At 50.8% G+C, this 22,815-nt stretch overlaps 1 protein-coding gene across 2 annotated transcripts in view; it reads left to right on the plus strand.

Moving 5' to 3' along the window:
* The window catches only part of LOC109869655 (constitutive coactivator of PPAR-gamma-like protein 2), a 97,580-nt gene that overhangs the window by 60,392 nt on the left and 14,373 nt on the right, over positions 1-22,815 (plus strand). For both annotated transcript variants that reach the window (XM_031804449.1, XM_031804450.1), the window contains 2 exons: positions 19,487-19,757; positions 19,935-20,071. In XM_031804449.1, the coding sequence (XP_031660309.1) occupies positions 19,487-19,757; positions 19,935-20,071 (408 nt within the window). The remainder of the gene's footprint in view (positions 1-19,486; positions 19,758-19,934; positions 20,072-22,815) is intronic.

Genomic DNA, 22,815 nt, shown 5'->3' on the forward strand with positions numbered 1-22,815 from the left:
AATCAAATTTCTCAAACATACAAGTCTTAATTAAGCACCATTTTAAAGATACAATTATCTTTAATCCAGCCACAGTGTCTGATTTCAAAAATGCTTTACAGTGAAAGCTCCACAAACGATTGTTAGGTCACCACCAACGCACAGAAAAACCCAGCCATTTTTCCAGCCAAAGAGAGGAGTCACAAAAAGCACAAAGAGAGATAAAATTCATCACTAACCTTTGATCTTCATCAGATGACACTCATAGGACTTCATGTTACACAATACATGTATGTTTTGTTCGGTAAAGTTCATATTTATGTCGAAAAATCTTATTTTACATTGACGTGTTATGTTCAGTAGTTCCAAAACATGCCGTGATAGTGCAGAGAGCCACATGAATTCACAGAAATACTTATAATAAATGTTGATAAATTCAACTATTATACATGGGAACTTTATCTAAATTTCTCCTTAATGCAACCGCTGTGTCAGAATTTTTATTTTTTTTACTTTATGGAACAAGCATAATCTGAGAACGGCGCTCAGAGCCCACCCAGCCAGAAAAATATCCGCCATGTTGGGTAGTCAACATTATTCATAAATAGCATTATAAATATTCACTTACCTTTGATGATCTTCATCAGAATGCACTCCCAGGAATCGAAGTTCCACAATAAATGCTTGTTTTGTTCGATAATGTCCATCATTTATGTCCAATAGCTTCTTTTGTTAGGGCATTTGGTAAACAAATCCAAAAGCGCGATCTGGTCCATTCGGACAAAACGTTCAAAATGTTATATTACAGGTCGAAGAAACTTGTCAAACTAAGTACAGAATCAATCTTTAGGATGTTTTTATCATAAAAGTTCAATAATGTTCCAACCGGAGGATTCCATAGTTTATAGAAAAGCAATGGAACGAGAGCTACCTCTCAAGTGAAAGCGTGAGACTGAGAATGAGGCTGTCGGCAGACCAATTAGTCAAACAGCTCCCATCCGGCCCCACTTCACATGAGCAGCCTGAAACAACATTCTAAAGACGGTTGACATCTAGTGGAAGCCGTAGGAAGTGCAAAATAACCCATATCCCACTGTGTATTTGATAGGGGTGAGTTCAAAAACTACAAACCTCAGATTTCCCACTTCCAGTTGGATTTTTTCTCAGGTTTTTGCCTGCCATATGAGTTCTGTTATACTCAGACATCATTCAAACAGTTCTAGAAACTGAGTGTTTTCTATCCAATACTAATAATAATATGTATATATTAGCATCTGGGACTGAGTAGGAGGCAGTTCACTCTGGGTACGCTATTCATCCAAAGTGAAAATGCTGCCCCCTGTCGCAAACAAGTTAAATGTTTTACTCACGTTGGCTGCAGTGAAGGAGAGTCCGCAGGTTTTGGTAGCTGGCCGTGTCAGTGGCACTGTATTGTCCTCATAGCAAGCAAAGAAGTTGTTTAGTCTGTCTGGGAGCAAGACATCCTGGTCCGCGATGGGGCTGGTTTTCTTTTTGTAATCTGTGATTGACTGTAGACCCTGCCACATACCTCCTTGTGTTTGAGCCGTTGAATTGCGACTCTACTTTGTCTCTATACTGACGCTTAGCTTATTTGATTGCCTTGCGGAGGGAATAGCTACACTGTTTGTGTTCGGTTATGTTTCCGGTCACCTTGCCCTGATTAAAAGCAGTGGTTCTCGCTTTCAGTTTCGTGCGAATGCTGCAATCAATCCACGGTTTCTGGTTTGGGAATGCTTTAATAGTTGCTGTGGGTACTACATCGCCAATGCACTTGCTAATTAACTCGCTCACCGAATCAGCGTATTCGTCAATGTTATTGTTGGACGCAATGCGGAACATATCCCAGTCCATGTGATCGAAGCGTGGAATCAGATTGGTCGGACCAGCGTTGAACAGACCTGAGCGCGGGAGCTTCCTGTTTTAGTCTCTGTCTATAGGCAGGGAGCAACAAAATGGAGTCGTGGTCAGCTTCTCTGAAGGGAGGGCGGGGGAGGGCCTTATATGCGTCGCGGAAGTTAGAATAACAATGATCCAGGGTTTTACCAGCCCTGGTAGCACAATCGATATGCTGATAGAATTTTGGGAGTCTTGTTTTCAGATTAGCTTGTTCAAATCCCCAGCTACAATGAATGCAGCCTCAGGATATGTGGTTTCCAGTTCACATAGAGTCAAATTAAGTTCATTCAGGGCCATCGACGTGTCTGCTTGGGGGGGATATATACGACTGTGATTATAATCGAAGAGAATTCTCTTGGTAGATAATGCGGTCGACATTTGATTGTGAGGAATTCTAAGTCAGGTGAACAGAAGGACTTGAGTTCCTGTATGTTGTTGTGACCACACCACGTCTCATTAATCATAAGGCATCCCCCCCCGCCCCTATTCTTACCAGAAAGATGTTTGTTTCTGTCGGCGCGATGCGTGAAGAAACCAGCTGGCTGTACTGACTCCGATAGCGTGTCTCGAGTGAGCCATGTTTCCGTGAAACAAAGAACGTTACAGTCTCTGATGTCTCTCTGGAATGCAACCCTTGCTCGGATTTCATCAACCTTGTTGTCAAGAGACTGGACTTTGGCGAGTAGTATGCTCGGGAGCGGTGCGTGATGTGCCCGTCTCCGGAGCCTGACCAGAAGACCGCTTCATCTGCCCCTTTTACGTCGACGTTGTATTCGATCGCCGGCTGGGATCCGATCCATTGTCCTGGGTGGTGGACCAAACAGAGGATCCGCTTCGAGAAAGTCATATTCCTGGTCGTAATGATGGTGAGTTGACGTTGCTCTTATATTCAGTGGTTCCTCCCGACTGTATGTAATGAAACCTAATATTTTTTTATTTTTTTATTTCACCTTTATTTAACCAGGTAGGCTAGTTGAGAACAAGTTCTCATTTGCAACTGCGACCTGGCCAAGATAAAGCATAGCAGTGTGAACAGACAGTTATACATGGAGTAAACAATTAACAAGTCAATAACACAGTAGAGAAAAAAAGGGGAGTCTATATACATTGTGTGCAAAAGGCATGAGGAGGTAGGCGAATAATTACAATTTTGCAGATTAATACTGGAGTGATAAATGATCAGATGGTCATGTACAGGTAGAGATATTGGTGTGCAAAAGAGCAGAAAAGTAAATAAATAAAAACAGTATGGGGATGAGGTAGGTAAAAATGGGTGGGCTATTTACCGATAGACTATGTACAGCTGCAGCGATCGGTTAGCTGCTCAGATAGCAGATGTTTGAAGTTGGTGAGGGAGATAAGTCTCCAACTTCAGCGATTTTTGCAATTCGTTCCAGTCACAGGCAGCAGAGAACTGGAACGAAAGGCGGCCAAATGAGGTGTTGGCTTTAGGGATGATCAGTGAGATACACCTGCTGGAGCGCGTGCTACGGATGGGTGTTGCCATCGTGACCAGTGAACTGAGATAAGGCCGAGCTTTACCTAGCATGGACTTGTAGATGACCTGGAGCCAGTGGGTCTGGCGACGACTATGTAGCGAGGGCCAGCCGACTAGAGCATACAAGTCGCAGTGGTGGGTGGTATAAGGGGCTTTAGTGACAAAACGGATGGCACTGTGATAAACTGCATCCAGTTTGCTGAGTAGAGTGTTGGAAGCAATTTTGTAGATGACATCGCCGAAGTCGAGGATCGGTAGGATAGTCAGTCTTACTAGGGTAAGTTTGGCGGCGTAAGTGAAGGAGGCTTTGTTGCGGAATAGAAAGCCGACTCTTGATTTGATTTTCGATTGGAGATGTTTGATATGAGTCTGGAAGGAGAGTTTACAGTCTAGCCAGACACCTAGGTACTTATAGATGTCCACATATTCAAGGTCGGAACCATCCAGGGTGGTGATGCTAGTCAGGCGTGCGGGTGCAGGCAGCGAACGGTTGAAAAGCATGCATTTGGTTTTACTAGCGTTTAAGAGCAGTTGGAGGCCACGGAAGGAGTGTTGTATGGCATTGAAGCTCGTTTGGAGGTTAGATAGCATAGTGTCCAAGGACGGGCCGGAAATATATAGAATGGTGTCGTCTGCATAGAGGTGGATCAGGGAATCGCCCGCAGCAAGAGCAACATCATTGAAATATACAGAGAAAATAGTCGGCCCGAGGATTGAACCCTGTGGCACCCCCATAGAGACTGCCAGAGGACCGGACAGCATGCCCTCCGATTTGACACACTGAACTCTGTCTGCAAGGTAATTGGTGAACCAGGCAAGGCAGTCATCCGAAAAACCGAGGCTACTGAGTCTGCCGATAAGAATATGGTGATTGACAGAGTCGAAAGCCTTGGCAAGGTCGATGAAGACTGCTGCACAGTACTGTCTTTTATCGATGGCGGTTATGATATCGTTTAGTACCTTGAGCGTGGCTGAGGTGCACCCGTGACCGGCTCGGAAACCAGATTGCACAGCGGAGAAGGTACGGTGGGATTCGAGATGGTCAGTGACCTGTTTGTTGACTTGGCTTTCGCAGACCTTAGATAGGCAGGGCAGGATGGATATAGGTCTGTAAAAGTTTGGGTCCAGGGTGTCTCCCCCTTTGAAGAGGGGGGTACCAATGTAAGAAATAACACGTAAAAAAACAAAATACTGCATAGTTTCCTCGTAACGCGAAGCGAGGTGGCCATCTATGTCGGCGCCGGAAGTTGAGAATTCCTGGGCGTCTCATCGTGTATCTCTCTCTCCTCTCCATCCTGGGGGTCTCAATGTGTATATCTCTCTCTCCTCTCCATCCTGGGGGTCTCAACGTGTATCTCTCTCTCCTCTCCATCCTGGGGGTCTCAACGTGTATCTCTCTCTCTCTCCTCTCCATCCTGGGGGTCTCAACGTGTATCTCTCTCTCCTCTCCATCCTGGGGGTCTCAACGTGTATCTCTCTCTCTCCTCTCCATCCTGGGGGTCTCAACGTGTATCTCTCTCTCTCTCTCCTCTCCATCCTGGGGGTCTCAACGTGTATCTCTCTCTCTCTCCTCTTCATCCTGGGGGTCTCAACGTGTATATCTCTCTCTCCTCTCCATCCTGGGGTTCTCAACGTGTATCTCTCTCTCCTCTCCATCCTGGGGGTCTCAACGTGTATATCTCTCTCCTCTCCATCCTGGGGGTCTCAACGTGTATCTCTCTCTCCTCTCCATCCTGGGGGTCTCAACGTGTATCTCTCTCTCCTCTCCATCCTGGGTGTCTCAACATGTATCTCTCTCTCTCTCCTCTCCATCCTGGGGGTCTCAATGTGTATATCTCTCTCTCCTCTCCATCCTGGGGGTCTCAACGTGTATCTCTCTCTCTCTCTCCTCTCCATCCTGGGGTTCTCAACGTGTATCTCTCTCTCTCCATCCTGGGGGTCTCAACGTGTATATCTCTCTCCTCTACATCCTGGGGGTCTCAACGTGTATCTCTCTCTCCTCTCCATCCTGGGGGTCTCAACGTGTATCTCTCTCTCCTCTCCATCCTGGGGGTCTCAATGTGTATATCTCTCTCTCCTCTCCATCCTGGGGGTCTCAACGTGTATCTCTCTCTCTCTCTCTCTCCTCTCCATCCTGGGGGTCTCAACGTGTATATCTCTCTCCTCTCCATCCTGGGCGTCTCAACGTGTATATCTCTCTCTCTCCATCCTGGGGGTCTCAACGTGTATATCTCTCCTCTCCATCCTGGGCGTCTCAACGTGTATCTCTCTCTCTCCTCTCCATCCTGGGGGTCTCAACGTGTATATCTCTCCTCTCCATCCTGGGGGTCTCAACGTGTATCTCTCTCTCTCCTCTCCATCCTGGGGGTCTCAACGTGTATCTCTCTCTCTCCTCTCCATCCTGGGGGTCTCAACGTGTATCTCTCTCTCTCCTCTCCATCCTGGGGGTCTCAATGTGTATCTCTCTCTCTCCTCTCCATCCTGGGGGTCTCAACGTGTATCTCGCTCTCTCTCCTCTCCATCCTGTGGGTCTCAACGTGTATCTCTCTCTCTTTCCTCTCCATCCTGGGGGTCTCAACGTGTATCTCTCTCTCTCTCTCTCTCCTCTCCATCCTGTGGGTCTCAACGTGTATCTCTCTCTCTTTCCTCTCCATCCTGGGGGTCTCAACGTGTATCTCTCTCTCTCTCTCTCTCCTCTCCATCCTGGGGGTCTCAACGTGTATCTCTCTCTCCTCTCCATCCTGGGGGTCTCAACGTGTATATCTCTCTCCTCTACATCCTGGGGGTCTCAACGTGTATCTCTCTCTCCTCTCCATCCTGGGGGTCTCAACGTATATCTCTCTCTCCTCTCCATCCTGGGGGTCTCAACGTGTATCTCTCTCTCTCTCTCTCTCCTCTCCATCCTGGGGGTCTCAACGTGTATATCTCTCTCCTCTCCATCCTGGGCGTCTCAACGTGTATATCTCTCTCTCTCCATCCTGGGGGTCTCAACGTGTATATCTCTCCTCTCCATCCTGGGCGTCTCAACGTGTATCTCTCTCTCTCCTCTCCATCCTGGGGGTCTCAACGTGTATATCTCTCCTCTCCATCCTGGGGGTCTCAACGTGTATCTCTCTCTCTCCTCTCCATCCTGGGGGTCTCAACGTGTATCTCTCTCTCTCCTCTCCATCCTGGGGGTCTCAACGTGTATCTCTCTCTCTCCTCTCCATCCTGGGGGTCTCAATGTGTATCTCTCTCTCTCCTCTCCATCCTGGGGGTCTCAACGTGTATCTCGCTCTCTCTCCTCTCCATCCTGTGGGTCTCAACGTGTATCTCTCTCTCTTTCCTCTCCATCCTGGGGGTCTCAACGTGTATCTCTCTCTCTCTCTCTCCTCTCCATCCTGGGGGTCTCAATGTGTATCTCTCTCTCTCTCCTCTCCATCCTTGGGGTCTCAACGTGTATCTCTCTCTCTCCTCTCCATCCTGGGGGTCTCAATGTGTATCTCTCTCTCTCCTCTCCATCCTGGGGGTCTCAACGTGTATCTCTCTCTCCTCTCCATCCTGGGGGTCTCAACGTGTATCTCTCTCTCTCTCCTCTCCATCCTGGGGGTCTCAACGTGTATCTCTCTCTCTCTCCTCTCCATCCTGGGGGTCTCAACGTGTATATCTCTCTCCTCTCCATCCTGGGGGTCTCAACGTGTATCTCTCTCTCTCTCCTCTCCATCCTGGGGGTCTCAACGTGTATCTCTCTCTCCTCTCCATCCTGGGGTCTCAACGTGTATCTCTCTCTCCTCTCCATCCTGGGGGTCTCAACATGTATCTCTCTCTCTCTCCTCTCCATCCTGGGGGTCTCAATGTGTATCTCTCTCTCTCCTCTCCATCCTGGGGGTCTCAATGTGTATCTCTCTCTCCTCTCCATCCTGGGGGTCTCAACGTGTATCTCTCTCTCCTCTCCATCCTGGGGGTCTCAACGTGTATCTCTCTCTCTCTCTCCTCTCCATCCTGGGGGTCTCAATGTGTATCTCTCTCTCCTCTCCATCCTGGGGGTCTCAACGTGTATCTCTCTCTCCTCTCCATCCTGGGGGTCTCAACATGTATCTCTCTCTCTCTCCTCTCCATCCTGGGGGTCTCAACGTGTATATCTCTCTCCTATCCATCCTGGGGGTCTCAACGTGTATCTCTCTCTCTCCTCTCCATCCTGGGGGTCTCAATGTATATCTCTCTCTCCTCTCCGTCCTGGGGGTCTCAACGTGTATCTCTCTCTCCTCTCCATCCTGGGGGTCTCAACGTGTATCTCTCTCTCTCTCCTCTCCATCCTGGGGGTCTCAATGTGTATCTCTCTCTCCTCTCCATCCTGGGGGTCTCAACGTGTATATCTCTCCTCTCCATCCTGGGCGTCTCAACGTGTATCTCTCTCTCTCCTCTCCATCCTGGGGGTCTCAACGTGTATATCTCTCCTCTCCATCCTGGGGGTCTCAACGTGTATCTCTCTCTCTCCTCTCCATCCTGGGGGTCTCAACGTGTATCTCTCTCTCTCCTCTCCATCCTGGGGGTCTCAACGTGTATCTCTCTCTCTCCTCTCCATCCTGGGGGTCTCAATGTGTATCTCTCTCTCTCCTCTCCATCCTGGGGGTCTCAACGTGTATCTCGCTCTCTCTCCTCTCCATCCTGTGGGTCTCAACGTGTATCTCTCTCTCTTTCCTCTCCATCCTGGGGGTCTCAACGTGTATCTCTCTCTCTCTCTCTCTCTCCTCTCCATCCTGTGGGTCTCAACGTGTATCTCTCTCTCTTTCCTCTCCATCCTGGGGGTCTCAACGTGTATCTCTCTCTCTCTCTCTCTCTCCTCTCCATCCTGGGGGTCTCAACGTGTATCTCTCTCTCCTCTCCATCCTGGGGGTCTCAACGTGTATCTCTCTCTCTCTCCTCTCCATCCTGGGGGTCTCAACGTGTATCTCTCTCTCCTCTCCATCCTGGGGGTCTCAACGTGTATCTCTCTCTCTCTCTCTCCTCTCCATCCTGGGGGTCTCAACGTGTATCTCTCTCTCTCTCCTCTTCATCCTGGGGGTCTCAACGTGTATATCTGTCTCTCCTCTCCATCCTGGGGTTCTCAACGTGTATCTCTCTCTCCTCTCCATCCTGGGGGTCTCAACGTGTATATCTCTCTCCTCTCCATCCTGGGGGTCTCAACGTGTATCTCTCTCCTCCTCTCCATCCTGGGGGTCTCAACGTGTATCTCTCTCTCCTCTCCATCCTGGGTGTCTCAACATGTATCTCTCTCTCTCTCCCTCTCCATCCTGGGGGTCTCAATGTGTATATCTCTCTCTCCTCTCCATCCTGGGGGTCTCAACGTGTATCTCTCTCTCTCTCTCTCCTCTCCATCCTGGGGTTCTCAACGTGTATCTCTCTCTCCTCTCCATCCTGGGGGTCTCAACGTGTATATCTCTCTCCTCTACATCCTGGGGGTCTCAACGTGTATCTCTCTCTCCTCTCCATCCTGGGGGTCTCAACGTATATCTCTCTCTCCTCTCCATCCTGGGGGTCTCAACGTGTATCTCTCTCTCTCTCTCTCTCCTCTCCATCCTGGGGGTCTCAACGTGTATATCTCTCTCCTCTCCATCCTGGGCGTCTCAACGTGTATATCTCTCTCTCTCCATCCTGGGGGTCTCAACGTGTATATCTCTCCTCTCCATCCTGGGCGTCTCAACGTGTATCTCTCTCTCTCCTCTCCATCCTGGGGGTCTCAACGTGTATATCTCTCCTCTCCATCCTGGGGGTCTCAACGTGTATCTCTCTCTCTCTCCTCTCCATCCTGGGGGTCTCAACGTGTATCTCTCTCTCTCCTCTCCATCCTGGGGGTCTCAACGTGTATCTCTCTCTCTCCTCTCCATCCTGGGGGTCTCAATGTGTATCTCTCTCTCTCCTCTCCATCCTGGGGGTCTCAACGTGTATCTCGCTCTCTCTCCTCTCCATCCTGTGGGTCTCAACGTGTATCTCTCTCTCTTTCCTCTCCATCCTGGGGGTCTCAACGTGTATCTCTCTCTCTCTCTCTCTCCTCTCCATCCTGGGGGTCTCAATGTGTATCTCTCTCTCTCTCCTCTCCATCCTTGGGGTCTCAACGTGTATCTCTCTCTCTCCTCTCCATCCTGGGGGTCTCAATGTGTATCTCTCTCTCTCCTCTCCATCCTGGGGGTCTCAACGTGTATCTCTCTCTCCTCTCCATCCTGGGGGTCTCAACGTGTATCTCTCTCTCTCTCCTCTCCATCCTGGGGGTCTCAACGTGTATCTCTCTCTCTCTCCTCTCCATCCTGGGGGTCTCAACGTGTATATCTCTCTCCTCTCCATCCTGGGGGTCTCAACGTGTATCTCTCTCTCTCCTCCTCTCCATCCTGGGGGTCTCAACGTGTATCTCTCTCTCCTCTCCATCCTGGGGGTCTCAACGTGTATCTCTCTCTCCTCTCCATCCTGGGGGTCTCAACATGTATCTCTCTCTCTCTCCTCTCCATCCTGGGGGTCTCAATGTGTATCTCTCTCTCTCCTCTCCATCCTGGGGGTCTCAATGTGTATCTCTCTCTCCTCTCCATCCTGGGGGTCTCAACGTGTATCTCTCTCTCCTCTCCATCCTGGGGGTCTCAACGTGTATCTCTCTCTCTCTCTCCTCTCCATCCTGGGGGTCTCAATGTGTATCTCTCTCTCCTCTCCATCCTGGGGGTCTCAACGTGTATCTCTCTCTTCTCTCCATCCTGGGGGTCTCAACGTGTATATCTCTCTCTCCTCTCCATCCTGGGGTTCTCAACGTGTATATCTCTCTCTCCTCTCCGTCCTGGGGTTCTCAACGTGTATCTCTCTCTCCTCTCCATCCTGGGGGTCTCAACGTGTATATCTCTCTCCTCTCCATCCTGGGGGTCTCAACGTGTATCTCTCTCTCCTCTCCATCCTGGGGGTCTCAACGTGTATCTCTCTCTCCTCTCCATCCTGGGTGTCTCAACATGTATCTCTCTCTCTCTCCTCTCCATCCTGGGGGTCTCAATGTGTATATCTCTCTCTCCTCTCCATCCTGGGGGTCTCAACGTGTATCTCTCTCTCCTCTCCATCCTGGGGGTCTCAACGTGTATATCTCTCTCCTCTCCATCCTGGGCGTCTCAACGTGTATATCTCTCTCTCCTCTCCATCCTGGGGTTCTCAACGTGTATATCTCTCTCTCCTCTCCATCCTGGGGTTCTCAACGTGTATCTCTCTCTCCTCTCCATCCTGGGGGTCTCAACGTGTATATCTCTCTCCTCTCCATCCTGGGGGTCTCAACATGTGTATCTCTCTCTCCTCTCCATCCTGGGGGTCTCAACGTGTATCTCTCTCTCCTCTCCATCCTGGGGGTCTCAACGTGTATCTCTCTCTCTCTCTCCTCTCCATCCTGGGGGTCTCAACGTGTATATCTCTCTCCTCTCCATCCTGGGCGTCTCAACGTGTATATCTCTCTCTCCTCTCCATCCTGGGGGTCTCAACGTGTATATCTCTCCTCTCCATCCTGGGGGTCTCAACGTGTTTCTCTCTCTCTCCTCTCCATCCTGGGGGTCTCAACGTGTATATCTCTCCTCTCCATCCTGGGGGTCTCAACGTGTATCTCTCTCTCTCCTCTCCATCCTGGGGGTCTCAACGTGTATCTCTCTCTCTCCTCTCCATCCTGGGGGTCTCAACGTGTATCTCTCTCTCTCCTCTCCATCCTGGGGGTCTCAATGTGTATCTCTCTCTCTCCTCTCCATCCTGGGGGTCTCAACGTGTATCTCTCTCTCTCCTCTCCATCCTGGGGGTCTCAATGTGTATCTCTCTCTCCTCTCCATCCTGGGGGTCTCAACGTGTATCTCTCTCTCCTCTCCATCCTGGGGGTCTCAACGTGTATCTCTCTCTCTCTCTCCTCTCCATCCTGGGGGTCTCAATGTGTATCTCTCTCTCCTCTCCATCCTGGGGGTCTCAACGTGTATCTCTCTCTCCTCTCCATCCTGGGGGTCTCAACATGTATCTCTCTCTCTCTCCTCTCCATCCTGGGGGTCTCAACGTGTATATCTCTCTCCTATCCATCCTGGGGGTCTCAACGTGTATCTCTCTCTCTCCTCTCCATCCTGGGGGTCTCAATGTATATCTCTCTCTCCTCTCCGTCCTGGGGGTCTCAACGTGTATCTCTCTCTCCTCTCCATCCTGGGGGTCTCAACGTGTATCTCTCTCTCCTCTCCATCCTAGGGGTCTCAACGTGTATCTCTCTCTCTCTCCTCTCCATCCTGGGGTTCTCAATGTGTATCTCTCTCTCTCTCCATCCTGGGGGTCTCAATGTGTATCTCTCTCTCTCCTCTCCATCCTGGGGGTCTCAATGTGTATCTCTCTCTCCTCTCCATCCTGGGGGTCTCAACGTGTATCTCTCTCTCCTCTCCATCCTGGGGGTCTCAACGTGTATCTCTCTCTCTCTCTCCTCTCCATCCTGGGGGTCTCAATGTGTATCTCTCTCTCCTCTCCATCCTGGGGGTCTCAACGTGTATCTCTCTCTTCTCTCCATCCTGGGGGTCTCAACGTGTATATCTCTCTCTCCTCTCCATCCTGGGGTTCTCAACGTGTATATCTCTCTCTCCTCTCCGTCCTGGGGTTCTCAACGTGTATCTCTCTCTCCTCTCCATCCTGGGGGTCTCAACGTGTATATCTCTCTCCTCTCCATCCTGGGGGTCTCAACGTGTATCTCTCTCTCCTCTCCATCCTGGGGGTCTCAACGTGTATCTCTCTCTCCTCTCCATCCTGGGTGTCTCAACATGTATCTCTCTCTCTCTCCTCTCCATCCTGGGGGTCTCAATGTGTATATCTCTCTCTCCTCTCCATCCTGGGGGTCTCAACGTGTATCTCTCTCTCCTCTCCATCCTGGGGGTCTCAACGTGTATATCTCTCTCCTCTCCATCCTGGGCGTCTCAACGTGTATATCTCTCTCTCCTCTCCATCCTGGGGTTCTCAACGTGTATATCTCTCTCTCCTCTCCATCCTGGGGTTCTCAACGTGTATCTCTCTCTCCTCTCCATCCTGGGGGTCTCAACGTGTATATCTCTCTCCTCTCCATCCTGGGGGTCTCAACGTGTGTATCTCTCTCTCCTCTCCATCCTGGGGGTCTCAATGTGTATATCTCTCTCTCCTCTCCATCCTGGGGGTCTCAACGTGTATCTCTCTCTCTCTCTCCTCTCCATCCTGGGGGTCTCAACGTGTATATCTCTCTCCTCTCCATCCTGGGCGTCTCAACGTGTATATCTCTCTCTCCTCTCCATCCTGGGGGTCTCAACGTGTATATCTCTCCTCTCCATCCTGGGGGTCTCAACGTGTTTCTCTCTCTCTCCTCTCCATCCTGGGGGTCTCAACGTGTATATCTCTCCTCTCCATCCTGGGGGTCTCAACGTGTATCTCTCTCTCTCCTCTCCATCCTGGGGGTCTCAACGTGTATCTCTCTCTCTCCTCTCCATCCTGGGGGTCTCAACGTGTATCTCTCTCTCTCCTCTCCATCCTGGGGGTCTCAATGTGTATCTCTCTCTCTCCTCTCCATCCTGGGGGTCTCAACGTGTATCTCTCTCTCTCCTCTCCATCCTGGGGGTCTCAATGTGTATCTCTCTCTCCTCTCCATCCTGGGGGTCTCAACGTGTATCTCTCTCTCCTCTCCATCCTGGGGGTCTCAACGTGTATCTCTCTCTCTCTCTCCTCTCCATCCTGGGGGTCTCAATGTGTATCTCTCTCTCCTCTCCATCCTGGGGGTCTCAACGTGTATCTCTCTCTCCTCTCCATCCTGGGGGTCTCAACATGTATCTCTCTCTCTCTCCTCTCCATCCTGGGGGTCTCAACGTGTATATCTCTCTCCTATCCATCCTGGGGGTCTCAACGTGTATCTCTCTCTCTCCTCTCCATCCTGGGGGTCTCAATGTATATCTCTCTCTCCTCTCCATCCTGGGGGTCTCAACGTGTATCTCTCTCTCCTCTCCATCCTAGGGGTCTCAACGTGTATCTCTCTCTCTCTCCTCTCCATCCTGGGGGTCTCAATGTGTATCTCTCTCTCCTCTCCATCCTGGGGGTCTCAACGTGTATCTCTCTCTCCTCTCCATCCTGGGGGTCTCAACATGTATCTCTCTCTCCTCCTCTCCATCCTGGGGGTCTCAATGTGTATATCTCTCTCTCCTCTCCATCCTGGGGTTCTCAACGTGTATCTCTCTCTCTCTCCATCCTGGGGGTCTCAACGTGTATCTCTCTCTCTCTCCTCTCCATCCTGGGGGTCTCAACGTGTATCTCTCTCTCTCCTCTCCATCCTGGGGGTCTCAACGTGTATCTCTCTCCTCTCCATCCTGGGGGTCTCAACGTGTATCTCTCTCTCTCTCTCCTCTCCATCCTGGGGGTCTCAACGTGTATCTTTCTCTCCTCTCCATCCTGGGGGTCTCAACATGTATCTCTCTCTCTCTCTCCTCTCCATCCTGGGGGTCTCAATGTGTATATCTCTCTCTCCTCTCCATCCTGGGGGTCTCAATGTGTATATCTCTCTCTCCTCTCCATCCTGGGGTTCTCAACGTGTATCTCTCTCTCTCTCCATCCTGGGGGTCTCAACGTGTATCTCTCTCTCTCCTCTCCATCCTAGGGGGTCTCAACGTGTATCTCTCTCTCTCCTCTCCATCCTGGGGGTCTCAACGTGTATCTCTCTCCTCTCCATCCTGGGGGTCTCAACGTGTATCTCTCTCCTCTCCATCCTGGGGGTCTCAACGTGTATCTCTCTCTCCTCTCCATCCTGGGGGTCTCAACATGTATCTCTCTCTCTCTCCTCTCCATCCTGGGGGTCTCAATGTGTATATCCCTCTCTCCTCTCCATCCTGGGGTTCTCAATGTGTATCTCTCTCTCTCTCCATCCTGGGGGTCTCAACGTGTATCTCTCTCTCTCCTCTCCATCCTGGGGGTCTCAATGTGTATCTCTCTCTCCTCTCCATCCTGGGGGTCTCAACGTGTATCTCTCTCTCCTCTCCATCCTGGGGGTCTCAACATGTATCTCTCTCCTCTCCATCCTGGGGGTCTCAATGTGTATATCTCTCTCTCCTCTCCATCCTGGGGTTCTCAATGTGTATCTCTCTCTCTCTCCATCCTGGGGGTCTCAACGTGTATCTCTCTCTCTCCTCTCCATCCTGGGGGTCTCAACGTGTATCTCTCTCTCCTCTCCATCCTGGGGGTCTCAACGTGTATCTCTCTCTCTCTCTCTCCTCTCCATCCTGGGGGTCTCAACGTGTATCTCTCTCTCTCTCTCTCCTCTCCATCCTGGGGGTCTCAATGTGTATCTCTCTCTCCTCTCCATCCTGGGGGTCTCAACGTGTATCTCTCTCTCCTCTCCATCCTGGGGGTCTCAACATGTATCTCTCTCTCTCTCCTCTCCATCCTGGGGGTCTCAACGTGTATATCTCTCTCCTATCCATCCTGGGGGTCTCAACGTGTATCTCTCTCTCTCCTCTCCATCCTGGGGGTCTCAATGTATATCTCTCTCTCCTCTCCGTCCTGGGGGTCTCAACGTGTATCTCTCTCTCCTCTCCATCCTGGGGGTCTCAACGTGTATCTCTCTCTCTCTCCTCTCCATCCTGGGGGTCTCAATGTGTATCTCTCTCTCCTCTCCATCCTGGGGGTCTCAACGTGTATCTCTCTCTCCTCTCCATCCTGGGGGTCTCAACATGTATCTCTCTCTCTCTCCTCTCCATCCTGGGGGTCTCAATGTGTATATCTCTCTCTCCTCTCCATCCTGGGGTTCTCAACGTGTATCTCTCTCTCTCTCCATCCTGGGGGTCTCAACGTGTATCTCTCTCTCTCCTCTCCATCCTGGGGGTCTCAACGTGTATCTCTCTCTCTCTCCTCTCCATCCTGGGGGTCTCAACGTGTATCTCTCTCCTCTCCATCCTGGGGGTCTCAACGTGTATCTCTCTCCTCTCCATCCTGGGGGTCTCAACGTGTATCTCTCTCTCTCTCTCCTCTCCATCCTGGGGGTCTCAACGTGTATCTCTCTCTCCTCTCCATCCTGGGGGTCTCAACATGTATCTCTCTCTCTCTCCTCTCCATCCTGGGGGTCTCAATGTGTATATCTCTCTCTCCTCTCCATCCTGGGGTTCTCAACGTGTATCTCTCTCTCTCTCTCCATCCTGGGGGTCTCAACGTGTATCTCTCTCTCTCCTCTCCATCCTGGGGGTCTCAACGTGTATCTCTCTCTCTCCTCTCCATCCTGGGGGTCTCAACGTGTATCTCTCTCCTCTCCATCCTGGGGGTCTCAACGTGTATCTCTCTCCTCTCCATCCTGGGGGTCTCAACGTGTATCTCTCTCTCTCTCTCCTCTCCATCCTGGGGGTCTCAACGTGTATATCTCTCTCCTCTCCATCCTGGGGGTCTCAACGTGTATCTCTCTCTCCTCTCCATCCTGGGGGTCTCAACGTATATCTCTCTCTCTCTCCTCTCCATCCTGGGGGTCTCAATGTGTATCTCTCTCTCCTCTCCATCCTGGGGGTCTCAACGTGTATCTCTCTCTCCTCTCCATCCTGGGGGTCTCAACATGTATCTCTCTCTCTCTCCTCTCCATCCTGGGGGTCTCAATGTGTATATCTCTCTCTCCTCTCCATCCTGAAGGTCTCAACGTGTATCTCTCTCCTCTCCATCCTGGGGGTCTCAACGTGTATATCTCTCCTCTCCATCCTGGGGGTCTCAATGTGTATCTCTCTCTCTCTCCTCTCCATCCTGGGGGTCTCAATGTGTATCTCTCTCCTCCATCCTGGGGGTCTCAACGTGTATCTCTCTCCTCTCCATCCTGGGGGTCTCAATGTGTATCTCTCTCTCTCTCCTCTCCATCCTGGGGGTTTCAACGTGTATATCTCTCTCCTCTCCATCCTGGGGGTCTCAATGTGTATCTCTCTCTCTCCTCTCCATCCTGGGGGTCTCAACGTGTATCTCTCTCTCCTCTCCATCCTGGGTGTCTCAACATGTATCTCTCTCCTCTCCATCCTGGGGGTCTCAATGTGTATATCTCTCTCTCCTCTCCATCCTGGGGGTCTCAACGTGTATCTCTCTCTCTCTCTCCTCTCCATCCTGGGGGTCTCAACGTGTATATCTCTCTCCTCTCCATCCTGGGCGTCTCAACGTGTATATCTCTCTCTCCTCTCCATCCTGGGGGTCTCAACGTGTATATCTCTCCTCTCCATCCTGGGGGTCTCAACGTGTATCTCTCTCTCTCCTCTCCATCCTGGGGGTCTCAACGTGTATATCTCTCCTCTCCATCCTGGGGGTCTCAACGTGTATCTCTCTCTCTCCTCTCCATCCTGGGGGTCTCAACGTGTATCTCTCTCTCTCCTCTCCATCCTGGGGGTCTCAACGTGTATCTCTCTCTCTCCTCTCCATCCTGGGGGTCTCAATGTGTATCTCTCTCTCTCCTCTCCATCCTGGGGGTCTCAACGTGTATCTCTCTCTCTCTCCTCTCCATCCTGTGGGTCTCAACGTGTATCTCTCTCTCTTTCCTCTCCATCCTGGGGGTCTCAACGTGTATCTCTCTCTCTCTCCTCTCCATCCTGGGGGTCTCAACGTGTATCTCTCTCTCTCTCCTCTCCATCCTTGGGGTCTCAATGTGTATCTCTCTCTCTGTCCTCTCCATCCTGGGGGTCTCAACGTGTATCTCTCTCTCTCCTCTCCATCCTGGGGGTCTCAATGTGTATCTCTCTCTCTCCTCTCCATCCTGGGGGTCTCAACGTGTATCTCTCTCTCCTCTCCATCCTGAGGGTCTCAACGTGTATCTCTCTCTCTCTCCTCTCCATCCTGGGGGTCTCAACGTGTATCTCTCTCTCTCTCCTCTCCATCCTGGGGGTCTCAACGTGTATATCTCTCTCCTCTCCATCCTGGGGGTCTCAACGTGTATCTCTCTCTCTCTCCTCTCCATCCTGGGGTCTCAATGTGTATCTCTCTCTCCTCTCCATCCTGGGGGTCTCAACGTGTATCTCTCTCTCCTCTCCATCCTGGGGGTCTCAACATGTATCTCTCTCTCTCTCCTCTCCATCATGGGGGTCTCAATGTGTATATCTCTCTCTCCTCTCCATCCTGGGGTTCTCAACGTGTATCTCTCTATCTCTCCATCCTGGGGGTCTCAACGTGTATCTCTCTCTCTCCTCTCCATCCTGGGGGTCTCAACGTGTATCTCTCTCTCTCCTCTCCATCCTGGGGGTCTCAACGTGTATCTCTCTCTCCTCTCCATCCTGGGGGTCTCAACGTGTATCTCTCTCTCCTCTCCATCCTGGGGGTCTCAACGTGTATCTCTCTCTCTCTCTCCTCTCCATCCTGGGGGTCTCAACGTGTATATCTCTCTCCTATCCATCCTGGGGGTCTCAACGTGTATCTCTCTCCTCTCCATCCTGGGGGTCTCAATGTGTATCTCTCTCTCCTCTCCATCCTGGGGGTCTCAACGTGTATCTCTCTCTCCTCTCCATCCTGGGGGTCTCAATGTGTATCTCTCTCTCCTCTCCATCCTGGGGTCTCAACGTGTATCTCTCTCTCCTCTCCATCCTGGGGGTCTCAACGTGTATCTCTCTCTCTCTCCTCTCCATCCTGGGGGTCTCAACGTGTATATCTCTCTCCTATCCATCCTGGGGGTCTCAACGTGTATCTCTCTCTCTCTCCTCTCCATCCTGGGGGTCTCAATGTGTATCTCTCTCTCCTCCTCCATCCTGGGGGTCTCAACGTGTATCTCTCTCTCCTCTCCATCCTGGGGTTCTCAACGTGTATCTCTCTCTCCTCTCCATCCTGGGGTCTCAACATGTATCTCTCTCTCTCTCCTCTCCATCCTGGGGGTCTCAATGTGTATATCTCTCTCTCCTCTCCATCCTGGGGTTCTCAACGTGTATCTCTCTCTCTCTCCATCCTGGGGGTCTCAACGTGTATCTCTCTCTCTCCTCTCCATCCTGGGGGTCTCAACGTGTATCTCTCTCCTCTCCATCCTCGGGTCTCAACGTGTATCTCTCTCTCTCTCTCCTCTCCATCCTGGGGGTCTCAACGTGTATCTCTCTCTCCTCTCCATCCTGGGGGTCTCAACGTGTATATATCTCTCTCTCCTCTCCATCCTGGGGGTCTCAACGTGTATATATCTCTCTCTCCTCTCCATCCTGGGGGTCTCAATGTGTATCTCTCTCTCCTCTCCATCCTGGGGGTCTCAACGTGTATCTCTCTCTCCTCTCCATCCTGGGGGTCTCAACATGTATCTCTCTCTCTCTCCTCTCCATCCTGGGGGGTCTCAATGTGTATATCTCTCTCTCCTCTCCATCCTGAAGTTCTCAACGTGTATCTCTCTCCTCTCCATCCTGGGGGTCTCAACGTGTATCTCTCTCTCTCCTCTCCATCCTGGGGGTCTCAACGTGTATCTCTCTCCTCTCCATCCTGGGGGTCTCAATGTGTATCTCTCTCTCTTCTCCCATCCTGGGGGTCTCAACGTGTATCTCTCTCCTCTCCATCCTGGGGACCTCAATGTGTATCTCTCTCTCTCTCCTCTCCATCCTGGGGGTTTCAACGTGTATATCTCTCTCCTCTCCATCCTGGGGGTCTCAACGTGTATCTCTCTCTCTCCTCTCCATCCTGGGGGTCTCAACGTGTATCTCTCTCTCTCCTCTCCATCCTGGGGGTCTCAACGTGTATCTCCTCTCCATCCTGGGGGTCTCAATGTGTATCTCTCTCTCTCTCTCCTCTCCATCCTGGGGGTCTCAATGTGTATCTCTCTCTCTCCTCTCCATCCTGGGGGTCGCAACGTGTATCTCTCTCTCCTCTCCATCCTGGGGGTCTCAATGCGTATATATCGCTCTCTCTCTCCTCTCCATCCTGGGGGTCTCAATGTGTATCTCTCTCTCTCCTCTCCATCCTGGGGGTCTCAACGTGTATCTCTCTCTCTCCTCTCCATCCTGGGGGTCTCAACGTGTATCTCTCTCTCCTCTCCATCCTGGGGGTCTCAACATGTATCTCTCTCTCCTCTCCATCCTGGGGGTCTCAACGTGTATACCTCTCTCTCCTCTCCATCCTGGGGGTCTCAATGTGTATATCTCTCTCTCCTGTCCTTGTCCTCTCCTTCAGGAGGAGCTGGTGTCTCGTGTGGAGAAGATGCGTCAGGCCATTCTAGATGGCATCAACTTTACTCGTACTCCTCCCCCTCGCCCCCCTCTTTTCCTTCCTCCGCCCTCCCCCTATCTACCCCCTACCCCCCCTCTACCCCCCCGGCCCATGGGTAACATGCCCCCCCACTACCACCCTCATCATCCTCACCACCACCCAAATGATCCTCACCACCACCACCCTCATCATCCTCACCACCACCTAGCCCAGCATCGACCCAGAGGCTTCCCAGGTAAACAACAAACAAGCGCATACACAGTATACACTCAGTTCACACATATATAGAACAAGCCTTGGTGTTTGTTTTGACAGATTAGAAACACCCAGATCATCATTGTACTGATAGGTGTTCCAACAATACCATTTTCAACCGTTATGGAAAACATTCTCATCCGGTCTGTCTCCCCAGGTCTGCAGTCGATCCCCCCTCAGGGAGGGAAGTTGGAGATAGCCGGCATGGTGGTGGGCCAGTGGGCCGGGAACAAACCACTGCGTGGCAGAGGGGGACTCAACAATGCAGGTGTTGTCGGTCGGAGCAGGGAGAGGGTGAGACTCTGGCTGCTCTTTAAATTAAGCTGTTTATATAAAATAACCTTTTACTGATCTGTCCCGTCTATATAATATAACCTTTTACTGATCTCTCCCCGTCTATATATAATATAACCTTTTACTGATCTCTCCCCGTCTATATAATATAACCTTTTACTGATCTGTCCCCGTCTATATAATATAACCTTTTACTGATCTCTCCCCGTCTATATATAATATAACCTTTTACTGATCTCTCCCCGTCTATATAATATAACCTTTTACATGATCTGTCCCCGTCTATATATATAACCTTTTACTGATCTCTCCCCGTCTATATAATATAACCTTTTACTGATCTCTCCCGTCTATATATAATATAACCTTTTACTGATCTCTCCCCGTCTATATAATATAAACCTTTTACTGATCTCTCCCCGTCTATATATAATATAACCTTTTACTGATCTCTCCCCGTCTATATAATATAACCTTTTACTGATCTCTCCCCGTCTATATAATATAACCTTTTAACTGATCTCTCCCCGTCTATATAATATACCTTTTACTGATCTTCTCCCCGTCTATATAATATAAACATTTTACTGATCTCTCCCCGTCTATATATAATATAACCTTTTACTGATCTCTCCCCGTCTATATAATATAACCTTTTACTGATCTGTCCCCGTCTATATAAATACCTTTTACTGATCTCTCCCCGTCTATATAATATAACCTTTTACTGATCTCTCCCCGTCTATATATATATAACCTTTTACTGATCTCTCCCCGTCTATATAATAATATAACCTTTTACTGATCTCTCCCCGTCTATATATAATATAACCTTTTACTGATCTCTCCCCGTCTATATAATATAACCTTTTACTGATCTCTCCCCGTCTATATAATATAACCTTTTACTGATCTCTCCCCGTCTATATAATATAACTACTCTCCCTTTATTACCTTTTGATCTCTCCCCGTCTATATATAATCTAACCTTTTACTGATCTGTCCCCGTCTATATATAATATAACCTTTTACTGATCTCTCTCTCCGTCTCTCTCTCCCGTCTCTCTCTCTCTCTCTCCCGTCTATATAACATAACCTTTTACTGATCTCTCCCCGTCTATATAATATAACCTTTTACTGATCTCTCCCCGTCTATATATAATATAACCTTTTACTGATCTCTCCCCGTCTATATAACATAACCTTTTACTGATCTCTCCCCGTCTATATAACATAACCTTTTACTGATCTCTCCCCGTCTATATAAACATAACCTTTACTGATCTCTCCCCGTCTATATAATATAACCTTTTACTGATCTCTCTCTCCCCGTCTCTCTCTCTCTCCACGTTTCTCTCCCCGTCTCTCTCTCGCCCTGTCTCTCTCTCCCCGTCTCTCTCTCGCCCCGTCTCTCTCTCTCTCCACGTTCTCTCCCCGTCTCTCTCTCGCCCTGTCTCTCTCTCCCGTCTCTCTCTCTCCCACGTTTCTGTCCCCGTCTCTCTCTCTCTCTCCCCGTCTCTCTCTTTCCCGTCTCTTCTCCACGTCTCTCTCTCTCCCCGTCTCTCTCTCTCCCCGTCCTTCTCTCTCCCGTCCTTCTCTCTCCCCATCCTTCTCTCTCCCCGTCCTTCTCTCTCCCCGTCTTTCTCTCTCCCCGTCCTTCTCTCTCCCCGTCTCTCTCTCTCTCCCCGTCTCTCTCCCTGTCTCTCTCTCTCTCCCGTCCTTCTCTCTCCCCGTCCTTCTCTCTCCCCGTCCTTCTCTCTCCCCGTCCTTCTCTCTCCCCGTCCTTCTCTCTCCCCGTCCTTCTCTCTCCCCGTCTTTCTCTCTCCCCGTCCTTCTCTCTCCCCGTCTCTCTCTCTCCGTCTCTCTCTCTCTCCCCGTCTCTCTCCCTGTCTCTCTCTCTCTCCCCGTCCTTCTCTCTCCCCGTCCTTTCTCTCTCCCCGTCCTTCTCTCTCCCCGTCCTTCTCTCTCCCCGTCCTTCTCTCTCGACCCCCTCCTTCTCTCTCCCCGTCTCTCTCTCTCCGTCTCTCTCTCTCTCCCCGTCTCTCTCCCCGTCTCTCTCCCCGTCTCTCTCTCCCCGTCTCTCTCCCCGTCTCTCTCTCCCCGTCTATATAACATAACCTTTTACTGATCTCTCCCCGTCTATATAACATAACCTTTTACTGATCTCTCCCCGTCTATATAATATAACCTTTTACTGATCTCTCTCTCCACGTTTCTCTCCCCGTCTCTCTCTCGCCCTGTCTCTCTCTCCCGTCTCTCTCTCGCCCCGTCTCTCTCTCTCTCCCGTTTCTCTCCCCGTCTCTCTCTCGCCCTGTCTCTCTCTCCCGTCTCTCTCTCTCCACGTTTCTCTCCCGTCTCTCTCTCTCTCTCCCCGTCTCTCTCTTTCCCCCGTCTCTCTCCACGTCTCTCTCTCTCCCCGTCCTTCTCTCTCCCCGTCCTTCTCTCTCCCCATCCTTCTCTCTCCCCGTCCCTTCTCTCTCCCCGTCTTTTCTCTCTCCCCGTCCTTCTCTCTCCCCGTCTCTCTCTCTCCTCCCCGTCTCTCTCCCTGTCTCTCTCTCTCTCCCCGTCCTTCTCTCTCCCCGTCCTTCTCTCTCCCCGTCCTTCTCTCTCCCCGTCCTCTCTCTCCCCGTCCTTCTCTCTCCCCGTCCTTCTCTCTCCCGTCCTTCTCTCTCCCCGTCTTTCTCTCTCCCCGTCCTTCTCTCTCCCCGTCTCTCTCTCCCCGTCTCTCTCTCTCCGTCTCTCTC

This window comes from Oncorhynchus kisutch, linkage group LG24 (genome assembly GCF_002021735.2).
Source record: "Oncorhynchus kisutch isolate 150728-3 linkage group LG24, Okis_V2, whole genome shotgun sequence".
Taxonomy (NCBI): Eukaryota; Metazoa; Chordata; class Actinopteri; order Salmoniformes; family Salmonidae; genus Oncorhynchus; species Oncorhynchus kisutch.